We start from the raw sequence: 22,023 nt of genomic DNA on the forward strand, positions 1-22,023 counted from the left end.
GCTCTAGGAGCCTGAGACCTGCCTGATGGTGATTCAGCGCGGCCTAACATTGATGCGAAACCATCTAGAGGTGTTCAGGAAGAGATACGCGTTTCACCTGCGCACCTGGCAGATCTGCGGCAGTGGCAGTGGCATCATCAGTCACCAGCGAAGCCTGCTTGACAAGCAGTTAACTCTCATACGTATCTCACTTCAGCCTGCCGCACTTGGAAAAAGGTCGGTTGTCTATTCTTTCATGTTAGTGAGTAATTCTACTGAAAATGTATTGAAATATTATGTTACATCCGTAGATAATCATTTCTCTTGGAGAGTCAATTTGTGAACATTGCATTGAACAGGATCCTCCAACTTTGTGTGAGTGTCTCAATTAAACTCCCTTTCTGATTAATCTCCTTACGAAATCAGCACAGTGTCTCTATTTTGTGGCTAGTATGATTATGAAAACATGGAATGCACAAGGCTGCTTGTGCTTACTATATTAAGCCATATACTATGTTAATGGGTTTGAAGGATAGGCTTTCATGATGACTGTTAGGGTAATATTTTACAAGCCTGCTAAAACTGAAGTTATAACAGTGTTAGTTTAATTTTCAGACAATGATGGTGATGTCGTCTACTGATCTCATTGCAGAGTTATGAGCAGAGGTGATGCCGAGATGCAATTTAAAGATGGACAGGTAATGTGCAAGTTGTCATGGTAACTGTGGGAATGTTTATAGTTTGTAAAGACGGAGGAAATACCAATTACAAATGAACACATTTACAGTCAAGAAGATGCCCCAAAAATAAATTAGGAAATCCTTATGTTCATGTACATTGAGCAATCATTGAAAAATATAACTCTGTCTTGAATGTGTCTGAAAAATAAAACCATTTGATTGTAATGTGTGTATAAAAAAGCATGAGAATGTTATATAATGTAGCATGTTTTGGTTGCCATGTTCTGTTCATATAAAAATCTTTTTTTAAATACAGCCATTTTTTTTGGCCTTCGATGGGAGTGTTTGCCAACTCAGTGCGTGTATAGTATAATACCATATGATAAATTGTGTCCTGCATTCGTTTTTTTACCAGAGTTTGATTGAGAGTTTAGTTTCTTAAAACACTTCGACAAACCTTTTCACAACGGAGCACTGTCAAAACATTATTTTACAAACAGGTTTGTCGAAGTGTTTGATGAAACTAATGACTTTATCAAATTTTGGTAATAATACAAATGCAGGGCTCTGTAAGCAGCATAGACTGCCCTTTCTTTTATTTAAAATGGTGTTGTTAAAGAAAAGTTATCTTTGATTTAAGTCTTCATTTTAAGCAAAAAGTTGCCTTCTGACGTAGCATATATGACGTAATTTATCACGTGGTATACAGACATTGCAACTGTCTGCTTTCAGATTGTCCTGGTGTCAGTTGGTGCAGGCAGACAGACTCATAAGATGGACGGCTCTATCCCTTCAGCCAGCTAGTACCGGTTCCCCAAAGGGAACGCCTTCCAATGATGCTCCTGAACCAGGAACCGCACTTTGACCAGCTCTTCACAATGTTGGAGAAATTAAGCAGACTTGACCTTGGGGCACTTAAGATGGTAAGCCATTTATGACTTAGCTTGGAGATGTTTTTACAAGAAAAGACACACAAGAAAAAGTAACTTGTCCATACCATTGAGATTCAGAACATCTTTGTGCAAAACTCATAGACTTGAAGTACCCTGACAAGGTTTAGATTTGTGTAAAGTTACATCATTCTGATTAAATTTATGTATATCGTAGCTTTAAAAAACTTTAGCTATGACAGCAGCTATTGTGAATGTTCTGATGTTTGAATGTAATTTCAGGAGAGCCAGGAGCGTGTGGGACTGCAGACGGCGACAGTTCTCTCCCGTAAAGTGTGGGAGTTGCTTATGTTACTGCCGACCAACACTGATGTCCTTAATGGCTTCCGCAGCATCATATAATGTATGTACTTACTCTGCTTTACCTGCTGAGTGCTATAAAAATATGAATAAAAGAAAATCCTGGTTGTATTTTCTGAAATTTATTAAATTGTTCTGTGTAACTGAAAAAATTGACAATGAAATGTTTGCCTTCTATTGGAAGGGTTCTTAGGGCTATTCCATTTAAACATATAACCCCCGGGGTGGTGGGGAAGGTACTTTTAAATTATACCACCCCCGTACAGATGCAAATTGACCCTTTTAGGGTCTAAATTAGCAAAAAACAGACACCCACCCGTATACAAAAAAATAAAATTGCCTTCCCGGGGGGGGTTATGTTCTTATGGAATAGCCCTTAGCCTTTTATTACTGTAACAGTAAAAAAAGGCTGTAAAAATTTTAATTGAGGTAGTTTACTTATGAGCATTGCTATTTTCAGGGATCGACACCAACTCAAGACTTGAAGAAGCTCCTAATCCTCACAGTCCCCACAGACTCATGTATTCCCTACAGATTGTTGAGGGACTGTCCTGGGTCTCTAAAAACAGGCGCCATAGGTCTATGGTCAGTGTATTTGGATTTAAAAGTTCTTGATCTTTGATTATTGAGTAATAAAACATACACATGAACAATTTGAACTTCTAGAGTGGGCATGTATTTTATGTGAAAATATGGTCTTTGATTATGGCCGTTTTTGCTGAAATGAATTGGTTTGTGACACGGTCAGTTTTTGGAAGTGTAAAAATATATGCAAAAAGCTACAGAAACATGCTCAGTAGCAAAAAGTTTAAAAATAAACCCCGTTTAGTGGCATTATGGGCAAACGCCAAAGACATAGAACACAAATTCACAAACAAGAAACATAGAACAGCACAAAACTCTACAAACAGCACAGTGCATAAATACTATATATATATATATATATATATATATATATATAAATAATTGGTATGTTTATCAAGAATTGTTAGGTACAGCCTTGGAACGGTCAGTAAAATGTAAATTTACTGGGGGTTTAAACCAGTTTATGTGCACAAACCTCACTCTTATCCCAACAATTCTTAATAAAGATAAAACGCAAAAGGTAAATCTTATCAAAGTATGCATTAACTTGAGGAAACCTATCAATAAAACAAATAATAATAAAAAACGAAAAGGTAAACCCCAAGTACTTCAATGATTAGAGATCCCAACTCTATCTGCAGACGGAGGGAAACAATTCAGAGCACCTAATGCAAATACTTTTCAAAAATACGATGCAGTCATCATTAGAAACCAAAAACATCACACACAGTCTGCCTTATAAAATAAAAGGTTTAAGACTGTGTGATCATAGAGTTTCATAATAAAAAGCATCATTGTACTAAAACTGGGAACAAATAAAGAAAAACATTATTGAAAATAAAAGCGACTTGTATATGCTCTTCTCTCCTTCCAAATGATTTGAAAACGTAAAATATTTGATGAAAATTAAGACCGAAGAAGTAAGAGCATTCTTCAGTATCTGATTATTGATAAAAATATTTGCAGGCCCATCGAGGCGGTGGTGACTTGTACAGGACTAGCACAGAGTCCGAGATGTCTGTTGATGACGAACAACCTCCAGAGGAACACTGGAGTAGGAAGGTGGGCAAATTGTATCACTTTCTTAAAAATGCCCAATTGCAAATATAAAAGAAAATGCTATGTATACCAGGTTTTGTTTTTATTTCTCTGTAACATTGCAATATAGAAGGGGTTAAAGTGGTCTCCTGATATTTAGGTGTCCACCTCTGATGTTTTGTGATACAAGGTTACGCCTACCAGAGGTTTTTATTCATGACGTCTCAAAAAAGATGCCAGTGTAGAATTCTACGAGGGAAATAAACATGCTTATCACTGTTGTTACAATTGAACAAAGATAAATAAGTATAGACTAAGTTAAAATACAACCTTTATGTTGCTTGTGAAGAAATAACAACCTGTTATATATATGTATTTATTGTGTTAAAACCAAAGATGATTGCCCAAACCAACCACATGTTTGTTCTATTCTAAATGTAGTTCACAGAGAAGAAAGGGTTGAGCCACATGTTCAGCATCTTCAAGTTTGGCAGCCTACAGATGAAAGAGGATGAAGCCTGGAGTCAGGTTCAAGAATTGTTTTCAATCCAGATTCAATAAATGTTTGTAGTTCGGATTGAAACAGTTTTCGTAGTTTAAATACAAGAGTTGTTTGTACTTCAGAAAGGAGACTTGTTTGCAGTTCAGATACTATAATTGTTGTTTTTCAGATATGCAAATTTCTGTAGTACAGACCTGATATCTGCTTACAGTTCAGATATGATGATTGTCATAGTTCAGATAAGGGAATAGTTTGTTGTTTGTTCAGGTAAAAAAATATGCCTGTTTCTGATATTGAGCTGTTGATACATTTCGCCATGTTAAATGGAAGTAATTTAAGAAGCAACTTTCCTGTTTGATTGTGGGACCAGGAGTGCTTGGCCTTCCTGCTGCGGCTGATATCTCAGTTTTCCATCGACACATCAGACATCGAGGCAGGGCATGATGATGTGTTTGAGACAAGCCACGACAGCCCTAAGAAGAAACCGAAGAAGCAGAAACAGGCTAACAAGATCATCATACCAAGACTGGATCAGGTAAGAATAATTAGGTCTATGTGGTTTTAGGCTCGAGTACACCTTTTAGGCATTTCTGAGTATATTAAGAATATTATCCTGTCTCTTGTTGAAAAGTTTAAGACATTACTGTATTGTGAAACATATTACATATACAGCATGTGAAAAGATTCATTCATACTTCATGCATCCGAACAACACAGCATGCCCCTTAAACCCCTAAGCTGGCCAGTTTCTTTTAAATTTGAGCCAGTTCAACAAGCAGCCATTTATTTGCTTTAAAATGGTTAAAAAAGTAACTGTCTTTACTTCATTTTTCAGGAACAGCCACTTATCCTATTTCCTGTCCTATTTCAGAGTATAATTTCTGTACTGAATGTGGAAGATGTCCTGAACATTCTGATGATTCTTTATGATGCAGCAATAGAAGCCATGTTGTTTGGCATCCTCGGCACCCAAGCCTATCATAATCTATCTGATACCCTGAGCAAATTGCCTAGGGAAACTTCGTAAATCTTGAATATTCATAAGCATTTTCTGACCTATGAAATAGTCAATAACAAACGGGAAAGAATCTCCTTTGTGATGAGCTATCAGCATATTTAACAATATCCTGCCTTAAACAATTTGTAAGCCATGATCTCATTGGATTATTTCGAACCGAGATTACATCAGCTACTTCTTGGCCATTGTCTCACCACATGAGGTGTGTCTCTTGTGATCAATCAACTGGCTGGATTTCACCTCATTAATTATTCATGAGTATGAGATTTTAACAGCTGATTTACCCAGGGTATCATATAGGTTATGATACGCTGGGATGCCGAGGATGTGTTGTTGGTGTCATCATCATCATTGTGCAAAATCACTCAAAATCTATTGGAGATATTCATATGATACTTGGTACACGTGTAGCAGGATATAGCGTGCACATGTTAAACACGCTCATATTTCTAGCATTTATAATTGTGCAGTTATGAAAAAGTGTGCGTTTATGACCATGCTAATTAGGTATATTTTTGTATTGGTTGTATTTTTAACGGACTGCTTGGCGCCTTGAGGCGAACCCTGACTGTTTGTTTCACAAAGCCTCAAGTTTACTCGAGTTCCAGTGAACTTTTGTTTCACTGACCGCTCTAAGGCGGCAATCCCATCGTTTACCGGTAAAGCCATTCTGATGACAGCATTATTTGTTTGTGGTGTTTGTTTTTATGTATGTGATGTTAATATGTTTGTGTCAACTCTGTAGTTCAATGTTGTTTCAGCAATTGCCTTGTGCCCCCAAACAGGGTTTATTTTTGAATTTCTGATTACTGGGCTTGTCCCTGTATTTTTAGCTCACCAGAGCACGAAGTGCTCAAGGTGAGCTATTGTGATCGGGCTTAGTCCGGCGTCCGTCCGTCAGTAAGTCAGTCAGTCCGTCTGTCAACAATTGCTTAAAAAACTTCTCCTCTGAAACTACGTGGCCAAATTCAATGAAACTTCACAGGAAGCTTCCTTGGGTGACCATCTACAAAAATACAACAAGGGGTCACGACTGATCAACAACCACAACAACAAAATGGCCGACTTCCTGTTTTGCTTTAAAAACATCTCCTCTGAAACTACCGATCCAAATTCAATGAAACTTTACAGGAAGCTTTCTTGGGTGACCCTCTACAAAAATACAACAAGGGGTCACGATTGATCAACAACAACAAGAACAGCAACAACAACAAAATGGCCGATTTCCTGTTTTGCTTTAAAAAAACATCTCTGAAACTACTGCTCCAAATTCAATGAAACTTTACAGGAAGCTTCCTTGAGTGACCCTCTACAAACATACAACAAGGGGTCACGATTGATCAACAATAACAACAACAGCAACAACCACAAAAATAATGGCCAGCTTCCTATTTTGCTTTAAAAAAACATCTCCTATAAAACTGCTAGTCCAAATTCAATTAAACTTTTCAGAAAGCTTCCATGGGTGACCCTCTACAAAAATACAACAAGGGGTCATGATTGATCAACAACAACAACAACAAAATGGCCAAAATGTTAAAATCTGATAGTTATGTAAAGTTTACTCTTGAAGCAAGGGCAGCAAGTCTTGCTATATGGTCTCCCTTTTTGTTGGAGATTCCACTACTTTCTATTTTTAATAACAAGGGAATAGATTAGTTAATCATTGTTCTTTTTTTTAGGTTCATAGATTCAAATAATTATTATACACTTTATTCTTCAGAAGAAATTTCATTTTTACTTAATGATGAATTAAATAATCAGACTTTACCATTCAAAAGGTGGTGTTGACCTAGATGGAAGAATTTTAGTGGAAGGTGCTGAATGTTTTCTGATATTTGATTTTTAAAGCTTAAGGCAGTATATTGATTTTATTGGATGGTGCACTGTTTGTTGTTTGTGTATCTATACTAAAAGTTCTTTATGTGTGCAAGCAATTTAACATAGTTTTGTCAGTGTGCAGGCAATTGAACGAAGTCCTGTCAGTGTGCAGGCAATTGAACAAAGTCCTGTCAGTGTGCAGGCAGCTGAAAAAAGTCCTGTCAGTTTGCAGGTATCTGTACCAAGTGCTGTCAGTGTGCAGTCAATTATCAAATCCTGTCAGTGTGCAGGCAACTGAACAAAGTCCTGTCAGTGTGCAGGTATGAGAATCAAATTCTGTCAGTGTGCAGGCAACTGTGACAAGTCCTGTCAGTGTGCAGGCAACTGTAACAAGTCCTATCAGTGATTATCCAGGCAACATGTTTGACCAGTATGTTTTTCAATATTCTTTGAGGACAAATATCAAGCTATAATGATTACAAAGGTTAAACTCTTTTACTCAGGTGAGCGATTTAGGGCAATTATGGCCCTCTTGTTCACTGTATTATAGTACTCAACTGTGTTTTGCTACTGATGGTACTGAATATTATTAGTATTTAACTTTTATGGATACGAACTACATGTATACAACTGACTTAATTACAACATGCATGTATGTATATACGTGTAGTTTTGCTACCCATGCTATTCAAATGGTCTGTGCTATTTCAGTGATTCCAACTACATGAACGCTGGGACTTGAGGTAGAACAGAAGGTAAAGAAGCATCATTTAACAAGCTGTAGTGTTACATGTAAACACACTTCTTATGTTCCTCCCTTATGCAACGATTCACCAAAAAAATGAATGTATATTTATATATATATGTCCTTGTCATTTGTCACAATTTGCAAATGTTTTAAAATTTAAAATATTCAGACTTTTAATTAAGTTGTTAGAGCATATAATTTCATCCTTGGACTTGAGCAAGTACTTTCTGAGCCTGTGACATTCTGGTGTATAATTGATGTAAATTAAGTTTGGAAATGTCTTGCTTGCACTAATCACTGTGTAACAGCTAGCTTAAGGCTTCAGTAATCGTGTGTTTCTAGTGGTTCACTACTCCTTGTCCCTGCTGGTGTCATGGGCGTTTTCCGCCGACCAGGTGAAAGACTGCCTGTGTTCCTCTGCAAACTTTCACTGCTGGCTCAAACGACTCACTCTTGAGTGCGGCACCGTAGGTATGCATTGTCATGTTTATGACCTTACATGTATATTTGCTATTACAAGTCAAGTCAAGGACAAACATTTATTCCCTATAAGGTGACCTTCACATTGCAAAAATCACAGTAAATACACTTTAAGTAAAGTTATTGTTTTTCCTCTATGTTTAATTGTAATGTTTAGACTATAATGCTTTATGGTTAATCATTTCACAACAACCAGCTTTCTTAGTGGATTATTTGTAATGTTTCTGTATCTTAGTTTACAAGAATTATAATTTTTCAATTCAATAGTAGTACAGTAAAACTGCGGTCGTTCGAACAAGCGGTCGTTCGAGAACCGGCGTTCCCTCGAGGTCAGAGCTTGGTCCCGAACTTGTTTCCTTCTATTTTCATATTAAATATACCTACGCTGCATCAAAACCTAATTATGTCGAGGAGTCGAGCAATATTCTCGGTCCCAAGTACACAAATCATGCACAAAATCTTATGGCTTCCTGGAGGTCATAATTTCACACTTTTTCCCCGAACGCGTGTTCCAAAATAAACAAACAATTGCTAGGTATTAAAATTTTCGGAAGTTGCAATGCCAGTTGAAAGGCAATTGATAAGGTATGAAAAACCGTTTAACACATAAGATAATTATCAGAAGTTAATGACGAGAACGTAATTGTGCGAAATGTAAATGAGTAATTAAAATATGTATAAACACTACCATATCGATTCAACATCGGAATCTCTGAAAAGAATTCCTTTTTGTCACTTTGCTTTGCAATATGGCCATTTGGTAAAAAAAAAATGATTTATTGATTTATTGATATTTCTTTTACATTTTATATTAAGTATACATATAGTAAACGACAGCCTTTGAACATATTTTTATATCTGAGTTTATTATTCAATTGAAAAATGTTAACCAATATTTTAATATTCAATGTAACAGGAACAACTTTTGAGTTTTCTAGTTACCATGGCTTCTGTTTTTTTCCTTTTAAGCCCCATGTAAGACGGGAGGCCTGTATGGGACTGTACCGGCTGTGTTTTGGGCGGACAGCGGAGGGGAAGACGGGTTATCCATTCCTGCTACCAATCCTATCTAGTCTTCTTAACTTCCTGTCCGATGCCCTCAAGATTAAGCCCCAGAAGAGATTAGATGTAAGTCTTGATGTTTTGGTATTATGGGTAGACAATTGTTATTAAGGAAACATACATATATATATAGGATAGTAAGGATACTTAGAATACAGGGATGAATATGTATTATCTTTTATCAAATTTTGGTCTGTTTAATTGCTTACCATTATAGTCATTTAAAGTAATCAGTCTTACAAGAAGATAAAGAATGTTCTAAATTTACAGTCATGCAATATAAAGGCTACTGTCTTCTTGATTATATATTTAAGAGATGAATAAATGGCTGTCAATGAAAATTTAAGTGGTGGTGATTTATCTACTATATTTGTAGGTATAATTGTTATATTTTCAGTTTTTAAAACATCAGTCATGAAATTTGTGACTTCACAAGAAGGTTAACTATATTTGATCAATATTTTTTATGATATGATCCTTATTACATTTCTCATTTTATCTGAACTGCATGTTATTCTCATTTTTCCAGGATGAAGGTTCACCTAAGGAGAAGGAGCCATATGGTCCTGGTTGCCGTGACTACTTCTGGCTGGTGTGCAGATTTGTGGAGGGTATCTCAAAAACAGACACCAAGCCAACCCCGTCTCAGTATGTACCCAGACTTTATTACTAATAAATAAAAGCACTGTTACATTGACTTGTTTACTCACCCTGTTTCAGGACAGCCCAATGAATCAATTAAGCCTTAGTTTAGAGTTGAGTTAAATTCTACGGGGAAAGATGATTTCAAGACTTGACAAGCTTCGAAAGAAAATGTCCTCATTTCTCAATTTGGGTACTTTCTCTTTTAGGACAGTCCTGTTAATGTATGAAGCCTGGGTCAGGACTTGAATGAGCATGTCAGGGTTCGAATTTAGACTCGCATACTCGCAAAATGCGAGCGACATTTACAAATGCGAGTGACTTTTATTCAAGCTCGCAAAATTCTGCGAGTGGCTTTTTCTAGACCACAAAATGTTAAAAGGAAAGTAGAATAAACATGAACTTAACTCCGCTATGTAATCGAGTGTAAACAGCCGATAAGTGGCATGTTTACACTACCAGTATAAAGAAGACAGTATGGAGTCACACACTAGTAAGTTTCCAAAAATAGAACAAATACGGAAAAGGCCGAGTTTTATCTCGAATCTTTCCGGGATGCTCCGAGGAGTGCATTATACAAAGTGAATACGAATGACGTAATCACCTAGCTCAATCATTGGCTAAATTTAGGGCTTTCGCGCATTCTCCTTTGAATATATTTTGGCCCAATTGTCAAAATGAATAGACTTCGTCGATCGATATATTTCATGGTCCAAAGAATCCAAGCTACATTTACGGTTGCTTTTTTTATTTCAAATTTATATTGTTATTGATTTTAATACTTACAGACTTAATGAAATCTGTAGCGTGCTTGTCGAATGGGTATTAAATTACCCGATGGCGAGCGTAAATATACAAAGTGAACAATGTCAAATTATTGGACAGCTTTGTTATCAAAAAGCTGCCAGCATCAGATAAGTCTTTCAGTACCCCCCAAATAGAATAAGCCATCAAGTTCTAGTAGTTGAGTCACTCAAGATTGATACTTTTTAATATTCATAATATGTCTTAGGTGTAAATTTCTACTTTAATTAGACGATATTATAAGGGAATAAAGCAAAAAATAAAATTGCAAGTTGATTTTTCATTTTGCGAGTTGCCTCAAAATGCCCTCGCAAAATTTTGCTAGTGCTCCCCAAAGTAAAATTTGAACCCTGCATGTTGTAGTAGAAATGTCAGGCTTTGAGGAAAAGTAACACTCTGTTCTTAGTTGACAATTTTTATACGCCCATCTTACGATGGCCGTATTATGGGAACACCCATGGCGGGCGGGCGGGCGGGCGATCGGCTCCACAATGTTGTCTGCTCTCTAACTTGAACATTTCTCATCCAATTTCCACCAAACTTCATGAAAGTGTTTGTTGGTGAAATATCTAGGTCAAGTTTGATAACCAGCCAAATCGCTCTAGGCACTCCAGAGTTATGGCCCCCTGAATTTGTCAAAATTGGGCGGGCGAGCGGGCGGCTCCACAATGTTGTCCGCTCTCTAACTTGAACATTTCTCATCCAATTTCCACCAAACTTCATGAAAGTGTTTGTTGGTGAAATATCTAGGTCAAGTTCGATAACCAGCCAAATCGCTTTAGGCACTCCAGAGTTATGGCCCCCTGAATTTGTCAAAATTGGCCATTTTAGCTTTGTCCGCTCTCTAACTTGATCATTTCTCATCCAATTTCCACCAAACGTCATGAAAGTGTTTGTTGGTTAAATATCTCGGTCAAGTTCAATAACCAGCCAAATCGCTTTAGGCACTCCAGAGTTATGGCCCCCTGAATTTGTCAAAATTGTCCATTTTAGCTCTGTCCGCTCTCTAACTTGAACATTTCTCATCCAATTTCCACCAAACTTCATGAAAGTGTTTGTTGGTGAAATATCTAGGTCAAGTTCGATAACCAGCCTAATCGCTTTAGGCACTCAAGAGTTATGGCCCCCTGAATTTATCAAAATTGGCCATTTTAGCTTTGTCTACTCTCAAACTTGAACAGTTTTTATCCGAATTTCACCAAACTTGCTACTATAAATGTTTGTTGGTATATATTCTTGGCAAAGTTCTATAACCAGCCAGGCTCTTCAGGATTATGGCCCTTGAATTGGTCAAAATTTGCCTTTTTTGCTTTGTCCACTGTCTAATTTGAACAGTTATCATCTGATCTTCACCAAACTTGCTGAAAATATTTGTTGGAAAAATAAATCGGTCAAGTATGATAATCAGCCAAATGCCCCGAAGCACTTCAGGATAACTGCCCTTGCCATTTAAGCTTTGTCTACTCTCTAACTTGAACAATTCTCATCTGACCTTCACCAAACTTGCTGAAAATGTTTGTAGCTATAAAATCTTTTCCAAGAATGTTTGCCGGTATAAATGCTTTGCCAAGTACACACTGATTGTCTCTTGGGTACGATTAAGGATGAATCATCTCTTGGAGACATATGCCATATTGTGCCAAATCATTTGCTTCTTGAAAAGCTTGCTTCTCAAAGGGCCAATGTGACAGTAAGTTGTCTTAGAATCCAAGAAATTATTGATGGGCGTATTTTGTGAGTGTCACTCTTGTTCTTCTTCTGTTTCAGGAAAGCCCAGTGAATTTATCAAGCCTGGGTAGGGACTTGTGTGAGCACATTGTTGGGCGGGAATACCTCAAGACCCGCCATGGTTTCGATGAAGAATGACTGCAGTTTTCAAACACAACCCAACATTTAAGATCACAGATGAGTGCAGGGTAGGGTGTGATTGTGTTTATGTTATCTTTTTATAATAGAAAATCAATGCATTTATTTCTATTATATCTAATGTATATTTTTGGCCAGTTTTTTTTTTATCTTAAATAATATTCATTAACTTCTCAGTTATGGTGTACATGCAAGATTCTGTGTAGGAATAAATTCACCAATATGTAATGGTGTAACATTTATCATGCATAATTCACATACATAATATATATCAGGAGTTCCTGAGCGGAGTTTTTAAATGCCTGTTTGCTCTGCCATCGCCTACAAAGCGTTACTTGCCCAAGTGTAAGAACCAGGCTTCAAGGTCTGGGGTGTATGATCTGCTGGTGGAACTTGTGAAGGGAAACATGGAGAACTACAAAGTCGTACATGAAAATGCTCCATCAACACTCAAAAGGTGAATTAAGATTCATTGACTCTTCCAAGACGGTAACCCTTATTGATTACATTTGTTCAATCAATGTTTTCTATTTAATCAGTTGTTTTGTGACAATGTGTGTCTCTCCTTCAGCTTATGTTGAGCTTTGATCAATATGCATCTCAACAAGCTCATTATTAACAGTTTGGGCTGCTTCGCTTGTCCCTGTGGTTTTCTTTGTATTTTGGTTTTACTTTGTTTTTGCTGTGATTCTCTCTCCCTTTTTGCCAGATTATTTGAAGCAATTAATATTTGATAAATTGTCCAAAAAAATTAATAATATTCATTTCTTGGCCCTTTTTTTTCACTCTTACTGCATTTTTGTTTCAGTTTGGTAGATGATTGTATTTCAGACTTATAGACCATTGATATACGCATATATAATTAAAGTTATTCTGTTACGCCATACTGAATGTAAATAAATTTAAACATATACTATTTCAGACTCCCATGCCCCTTACCTCTGGGACTACTGGCGCATGAAGATGGGCATTCCAAATGTGGCTATGTGGGACTGACCAATTTAGGGGACACCTGCTACATGGCCACCTGTATGCAACATCTGTACATGATTCCCCAGTCCAGGCAGTCTGTCCTCCAGGCAAAAGTACACATTCATGTATGATCATTGTTAGCTGCTCTGGGTTTTTTGAAGAAGAAACATTGTGGTATTGTCATAGTATTGGCATTGTTGACATCATGGTATACAAACTTTAACCTTGGTCAGAATTTAAAAAGAAGACAATACACACGTATCAAACTGCAAAACTCAAGCAATCTACATTTTAGGAACTTGGATAACTATGCTACAGCTTGTTCTGTAAAGAATTATGTATGAATCTTAGATCTTTCAAACCTAGTTCAATTGTGGTATTATAAAGTTGGATAGATGTAAAACACAAATCTATACACACAAAAAAAGATGCGTAAATTGGAACACACAATAGGAGTGTAAAACTAACAGTAAGGGTTTCTTCAGGATGTGTATGATAGACAAACAGCTGCTTAAAATGACCGTTTACCCTAAGGGTGCACTGACTTGCATACATGCCATATTTGGCCCCAAGCGGTGGAAAAATCAATACAGTTGATAGTTACTCAACATTAACTTATCTGTGAAGTCTTACTTTTCCTTTTAGAAAAGTGAACATTAGGCCTGTGACCTGCGCTGTGTTTGTAAGCTATACATTATAGACAAACAGCTGCTTTCTATAATAATAACAATAACATGTCAGAGCAATCTGTATTTCTACCTCTCAGGAGAGTGAGCGTAAGGCGTACAACCCGCTGGGGTTCTGTAAGGTGTACACCATGGACAAACAGCCCCTCAACACCGGGGAACAGAAAGGTGTGACAGAGTTCTTCACTGATCTCATTACAAAAGTGGAAGAAATGTCACCGGATATGGTTGGTACCTTCATGCAAGCAGAAATAAATTGTAAATTGTTTTCATGTTATGACATATGATCATTGAGCAATAATTATGGATACATTTATTGTAATAAAAAATATATATACTTCTTTCAGTTGATAATTAAGTAATTCAGTTATTATTTTATAAAGTATATAATTATATTTTAAAAGTATTACTGACTATTTGGATGATTTAATGATTAAAAAATCTGTGTTATTTATGAATTTACTTTACAATTTGGCTTCTTTTATCTGTATATTATATTAGATTTAAAGAAGAGTTTTATTTATTTTTTCAGAAAAAGTTGATTAAAAGCCTGTTTGGAGGTGTCATCACCTATAATGTTGTGTCACTGGTAAGTAAGACTGTTTCTTTCATGCTTTTCGATGAAATATGGGGTTTTAACAGTGAAATAACAACAGTGAAAATATCAATTTGATATTTTCACTGCAAAATAAGGAGTGAAAATATCAACTTTCAGAACTACTTTTAAATTCCTTTGTAGTTACTTGCCTTGATCAAAACAGAACACTTCACTTTGAACCAGTACATGTTGCAAAAAAAAATGTTTAAAAATTAAAGAAATGTTAATAAATTTAAATAGATATATATTTGGAAATCAACAACTTACCGTTTATTACCGGTTATCCCGTTTTTAGCTCGACTATTCGAAGAATAGGTGGGCTATACTACTCGCCCCAGCGTCGGCGTCGGGTTAAAGTTTTAGGGCAAGTTGGGATTTTCACTTATAAGTCCAATACCCTACATTCAATTGACTTAATACTTTACGCAATTGTTCAGGGCCATCACATGATGAGGTTAGATATATCCATATCATTCTTTACACAGATTATGGCCCTTGATTGACTATGGAACTTAGGTTAAAGTTGTAGGGCAAGATGGAATATTTATTAATAACTTCTATATCCTTTGTTCAATTGACTTAATACTTCACACAGTTGTTCAGGACCATCACACAATTCATAACTCCATATTATCCTTAATACAAGTTATGGCCCCTGATTGACTTAGGTTAAAGTTTTAGGGCAGGTTAAAGTTTTTAGGCAAGTTGGGATTTTCACTTAAAACTCCAATACCATTCATTCAATTGACTTAATACTTCACACAGATGTTCAGAGCCATCACATAATGAGGTTAGATAACTCCATATTATCTTTTATACAAATTATGGCCCCTGATTGAAAGGTTAAAGTTTTAGGGCAGGTTGGGATATTGTTTATTAACTTATATACCCTTCATTCAATTGACTTAATACTTCACAAGATTGTTCAGGACCATCACCCAATGAGGTTACATAACTCCATATCCTTAATACAAGTTATGGCCCCTGATTGACTTAGGTTAAAGTTTTAGGCAAGTAAAAGTTAAGGGCAAGTTGGGATTTTAATAAAAAAAACTTCTATACTGTTCATTAAATGCACTTTAATAAACTTCAAAATTATTTACGACCATCTTACAACAAGAAACATAACTCCGTTTTTAATTTCCATTGAAAGGCATATTTGTATATTCTTAAGCACATTTTCATAATTGGGAAATCAAGTTATTTGAATGACTTGCGTCATTGTTTGGGCGGGCTGGTGGGAGGGCAGCATCAAAGTCACCTTATGTATTGAATAATTTTAGTTAGGTTTGACATAAAGAGACCAAACTTGGTATTATTACATCGTTATTGAATTCTAAGTCAAAGCGGCGTAGTCGATCGCGCTGTCTTACGATGGCTCTTGTTCAAACATTTTATTGATCACGAAGCCGAATGTTCGAACATTTGCTTTCATACCAAACAACATACGAAAACAACTGTTCAACATAAATAGAATTTTATATCATAGTTCAATTGTATTTTGAACTGTTTGCCGTTGTTATATGTAAAATGAGGTTCCCGGAAAATTCACACAACAATTTACAGATAATCCGATATTTTTTACTCCACCACGCCTCAAAATTTGACAACAAACTAGCGTGGCATTCACTCTTTACCTGGAAAACAAACCTTTTTCAAGTGAAACAGACTGGTCTCTGATAGTAAGATGACTGAATATAAATTTACTATGAAACACATGCAGTCTTAAACTAAGAAGAATGTTTAAAGTCCATGCCCCCTTTAAAATAAAAGTGATTTCGTTATTTTTTGGAACATATGTGCACTTATAAAACTTTATTGATAACTGTTCTTAAAAGCTTTGCACTAAAAAAGGAGCGAATAATAAACTATAAGAATGAATAGCAGAGAACTATTTCTCAGCAAAACGGTAATAGAACAGTTGACAGCTATAATTTTGCGTGAGGGGCGCCCCACGGGTAGCGGCGTAAATACCACCCTTTTTTAAAAAAGGGGGTAATTAAGAAATAACTAATAAAACTCCGAAAATAAGCATAAAAGAAACAGAAAATTTGTTTATTTCAGTGTAAGATCATATTTAATTTGACTCGCAAAATACAATCTTACACTGAAATAAACAAATATCCTCTATCTCTTCACTGATTTATAGTTTTAAATTTATTAGCAAAATTTTAAGCATAGATGTTTCTATTCAAGAAAACGTTATTGTCGTAGCCTTAGTGGGATTCTCGGTTTGTATCATGCTATTGGCGGCTGATAATACACCGAGTTCCTTGGCAAAATTGGTCTTGCTAAATGTTTCATATACACCATTACTTTCTAGTTTTCACATCTGTTATAATTCTTGGAGGAGGGGAAAGTCTTGAAAGAGCCAATCGCTCTTACAGTTATTGCAATGCATCATTTTTTTTGCAGGACTCTAAACATGTGAGTCGGACACTTGAAGAGTTCTACACAGTCCGCTGTCAAGTAACAGACATGGAGAACCTATATGTAAGTTGTTTGATCCATCAGTGCGGTTTTGGTACATGCATATATTGGTGTTTGAATAAAGATTGTCATAACAATTAACATGAGGATCTCAGGTTCAGGATTAGCAATATGAGTATTAGCAATATATGATCAAAGTCATCACTGTTGTGAAATTTTGAAATAGCCTCAAAAAGGTTTGACCTCCATGTGGGATTATAAATCTCAATCTGTGGAATGGACTGGCTAAGAAGATGCTCCCAACTTGTTACAAGAGTCAGTTAATATCAAGGATCAAAGTTATGTATGATTATCATTTTTAGCTCGACTATTCAAAGAATAAGGAGAGCTATACTACTCACCCAAGCGTCAGCGTCACCCCTTGGTTAAGGTTTTTTGCAAGCACACACAGGTTAATATCTCAAGAACTACTTGAGGTATTGCATTGAGACTTTATACAATGGTACTCAACCATCCAACCTACTTAATTAACCAAGTTTGATAATTCTACTTTGCATTTAATGCCAACAATATGCCTTTATTATTTGACTTAGAAATTCTGGTTAAGGTTTTGCGTGCAAGCACACATAGGTTCATTTCTCAGCAACTACTTGAGGTATTGCATTGAGACTTGATACAGTGGTACTCAACCATCCAACCTACTTAATTTACCAAGTTAGATAACTCTAGTTTGCATTTAATGCAAATAATAGGCCTTTATTATTTGACTTAGAAATTCTGGTTAAGGTTTTGCGTGCAAGCACACATAGGTTAATATCTCAGCAGCTGCTTGAGGTATTGCATTGAGACTTGATACAATGGTACTCAACCATCCAACCTACTTAATTTACCAAGTTAGATAACTCTAGTTTGCATTTAATGCAAATAATGGCCCTTTATTATTTGACTCAGAAATTCTGGTTAAGGTTTTGCATGTAAGCACACATAGGTTCTTATCTCAGCAACTACTGGATGAATTGTATTGAGACTTTATAAAATGGTACTCAACCATCCAATCTACTTAAATAACCAAGTTAGATAACTCTTGTTTGCATTAAATTCAAATAATGGCCCCTTTTTATTCAACATAGAAACTCTGGTTATGGTTTTGCAGGTAACCACTTTTAAGTCAATGCTTCAGCAAGCAAATACATCATGTATTGCATTGAAACTTTACACACAGGCTCCCAACCATTTTACCTTCTTATTTAATCAAGTAAGGTAACTCTATCTTTCATATTATATAATTTTTGCCCCTTTATTAAGCTACTTAGAAATTCTGGTTAAGGTCTTGCATGTTAGCACACATAGGATAATATCTCAGCAACTACTTGATGTATTTGATTGAGACTTTATCCAATGGTATTCAACCATCCAACCTAATTGAATAATCAAGTAAGATTACTGTGTTTTTAAAATAATGACCCTTTATTATTACACTGAAAAATTCTGGTTAAAATTCTGTCTCTGTGACAGCTCTTGTTATATTCTGTCTGCCACATGTCTGCAGAGTCAGTAATTATTAAGGATCATATTCACAATCAACATTATATATGATGGTATTACCTATAAATGGTGCAGGACTAGTGTTGTTACAATCATGTGTTGTTTGCTTGTTTTTAGGAGCCCCTTGATGAGGTTACAGTGAAGGACATGTTAGAGGGAGATAATATGTACACCTGATCCAAGTGTAGCAAGAAGGTCCGAGCTGAGTAAAGGTATGCCCCAAATAGGGTTAACACTAGTTTGTTATTGTGTACTCATCCTAAAAGGGTTTGTGTATATACTAGGGATGGAAACGAGTACCTGGGTACTGTAGTACTCGAGTACCAAATCACTACTCGAGTACTCGGAATTTTTTTAAAAATCTATAAAAATCACCAAATACACAATTTACAGACGAAGTGACAGATCTGGTTAGTTGCCAAGAGGACAATTTACGGTCCCTCTAATCCCCGCTGTGTACACAATTGACCCTAATAAATTAGTTGAGAGTTGCAAACTGTCGACAAAGGGCCCATATTTCCAATTAGCACTGATGTCAATTAGCGAAGTTTTGATAGCGGAACTTTCACCAACACAATTCTATTGTTTACCAATTAGAGACCTTTCAGCAAACAATGGATGCTAACGAGCGAACGAGTAGCGACCATTACGAGCATTGATTTCTTAATGGGCGTATTTTAATTTTTATGCCCCCGAAGGTGGGCATATCAAAATCGCACAGTCCGTCCGTCCATGTGTCTGGCTCAATAACTCCTGTCCGGGCTGTAACTTTCCCTTGTATGGACAGATTTTAAAATAACTTGCCACATGTGTTCCACATACTATAAGACGAAGTGTCGCGTGCAAGACCCATGTCCCTACCTCTAAGATCAAGGTCACACTTAGTGTTTATTCACAATGGAATGCTGCTTATAAGGACATAACAGTGTAGGTTGTCAAGTATGGGTGGTATTTTTTTTATTTTCAGAGGCAATTTAAAATAACTAGCCATATGTATTTGACACGTAAAGGCAAGATCAACTTTTCATGTACTGACCTTGTTCATAGGTCAATGTCACATTCGGGGGCATTCGTCACATACTGTGACAGCTCTTGTTTTTGTAATGATTATCACAATTGATTGGTTGATATCTTAAATCAAGAATTATGAATATTAATGAGGTAAACAACAATAATACAGTACAAAGTATTTCATTCATTATGCTATTAATGTTCATTCATTGTAATTCTGATGTTCATTATAAATCTGAATTATCTAGACGCTCGAATAAAATCCGCGGCCGGGTTTAACTTTTCAGCTATATTGTAGCTAATTTGCAGTGCATACTTCTATATAAAATCATTTAAGTGAAATGAAAAAGACAAAATTAAAAGCATGAAAAAACATTTGTTTTCCTTTAATTTAATTAAGTACATAATGAAAGTCTGATTTAAAGATGAAAATGACCAAAAATACCACCAACGCACAATATACGCCATGAACGATACATGTATTAACACGATCTTGTCCTTCCAAAATACGAATTCATTTTTTCCGAGTAATCGAGTACCCTAGTACTCGATCGAAAGATTGTCCGAGTACTCGAGTACCAATTTTACTACTTGTTGCCATCCCTAGTATATACCGTGAAGAATGCAACATGTGCACTGAGAACAGGTAAGACACAGTTGTTTTAAAAGACACTCAATTTCTCTGTTAACTCCTTATGGCGTGCCAAGGATACGGGCTCAAACTAAAATATTCTTCCCTCTGATTCCAGAGCGTGTTTCAAGAAGCTGCCGAAAATAATCTGTTTCAACACGATGCGTTACACGTTTAACATGCTGACAATGATGAAGGAGAAATTCAACACACATTCCTCCTTTTCGCTACGCCTCGACATGTCTCCATATATGGAGAAAAACCTCATTTCCTCTGATAAACTACAACAAGGTTGGCACAATTAAAATGGTTGTTGTGTTTTTACATTTATTAGAGTCTTAGAACCATATCTGAACTCTTTCTTTTTCTGATAAATTAAAACAAGGTTAGCACGGTTAAAGTAACACTATAATATCTGCTGTAGTTAACTACAACCAGGTAAACACTTAAAGATGCACTATTACTCCCAAATAAGATCTTCCCCAATTAATAATAATGTTTTTATATTCCAAAAAAGATGAATAAATGTCGAAAGCAATGGTTATTATGAAGGATACCGAGTTGAATTTGAAAGAAATGAGCATAAAAGACAGTATATCTACCTTATAAAACTATAGTAAACCACAGTAAATCTTTTAGCATTTGCCATTATCATTTACTGTATACCGTACATGTTTATGTATTGATTTTGCATAAGAGTGTCACTTTAAAGATTACAGTCGAAAACCCGTTTGCTCCATAATCACTTGGCTTAATTTCCATGTTGGCTCGAAATGGATGTTAAGGACTTTGTTTACTCTGTGTAAGCATCCTGCTTGGCGCAATATTTGCAAGGCTAAAAGTATTTTGGCTGGTCCCTGGGGTATTGAGCTAACAGGTTAAAAGCTAGTTAATGCCCTTTACTAATTATATCCTTAATTAGCTCTTGATAAATTTCACAGATGATGAGAATTTTTTTGGCCTGGAAGGGGGGGAAGAGCCAGCAGATGACACATTCGAGTATGAGCTGAATGGGGTCACCGTCCACACAGGCACGGCTGACGGGGGTCATTATTACAGCTTCATACATGACAGACTCAACAAGTCTGACTCGGGACAGGATAAGTGGTAAGTGTCAGAGAAGACCTAGTCCTGGATCTGTGTCTGGCTCAGACTCAGAAAGAAAGTTTTCATGGTTTTTAAAAACATCATTGCCTTCATACTCTTCACAAAATAAAAGAATGTGAAAGTAACATTGACAGATGTTAATTAAACTACATATAACAATGTCAGTCATCAATGCTCTACTGGAAGGAAATTCATTGTAGTGTTTAGTACAAATTCTGAATTGACACCTGTAGTAATCCTGGGCCTTTGATCCATATTCACTGACTTCTTAAGCTGTAATATCTGACTCGAATGTTCTGTGAAGCCATCATCAAAGAAGTGGCACAAGTCAAGTGATGGTATTTATTGTATTGTTCAATTTACTTTAGAGTTTAACACAATATGAAGGCTGCCTTAAGTTCCATTTATATATGTTAACAACAACTATAATTTTATGTATCTGCAAAACTAAGATGAGTTTTTAATAGGTGTTACTTAGTGTAAATTAAATATTGTGAGTCACACTTTGTACTTCTGTGTTTTTTCTGTTGTGAATATAGCAACTTACTGTAGCGATCATTGAAAAAAA

General features: G+C 36.1%; 1 protein-coding gene and 1 pseudogene across 1 annotated transcript; both read left to right on the top strand.

Annotated features, from left to right (window-relative positions):
• The first annotated feature begins 117 nt into the window (after positions 1-117).
• On the top strand, positions 118-9,205 carry LOC128203607 (ubiquitin carboxyl-terminal hydrolase 34-like). The gene is made up of 11 exons (XM_052905092.1): positions 118-216; positions 595-677; positions 1,392-1,582; positions 1,832-1,952; positions 2,370-2,494; positions 3,461-3,556; positions 3,974-4,060; positions 4,405-4,569; positions 7,585-7,628; positions 7,964-8,092; positions 9,071-9,205. The coding sequence occupies exons 5-9, from the start codon at positions 2,429-2,431 to the stop codon at positions 7,585-7,587; spliced, it is 417 nt and encodes a 138-aa protein (XP_052761052.1). The 5' UTR covers positions 118-216; positions 595-677; positions 1,392-1,582; positions 1,832-1,952; positions 2,370-2,428; the 3' UTR covers positions 7,588-7,628; positions 7,964-8,092; positions 9,071-9,205.
• On the top strand, positions 7,715-21,459 carry LOC128246369 (ubiquitin carboxyl-terminal hydrolase 34-like; annotated as a pseudogene).
• The last annotated feature ends 564 nt before the right edge of the window (positions 21,460-22,023 follow it).

Source organism: Mya arenaria, chromosome 9 (assembly GCF_026914265.1).
Source record: "Mya arenaria isolate MELC-2E11 chromosome 9, ASM2691426v1".
NCBI lineage: Eukaryota > Metazoa > Mollusca > Bivalvia > Myida > Myidae > Mya > Mya arenaria.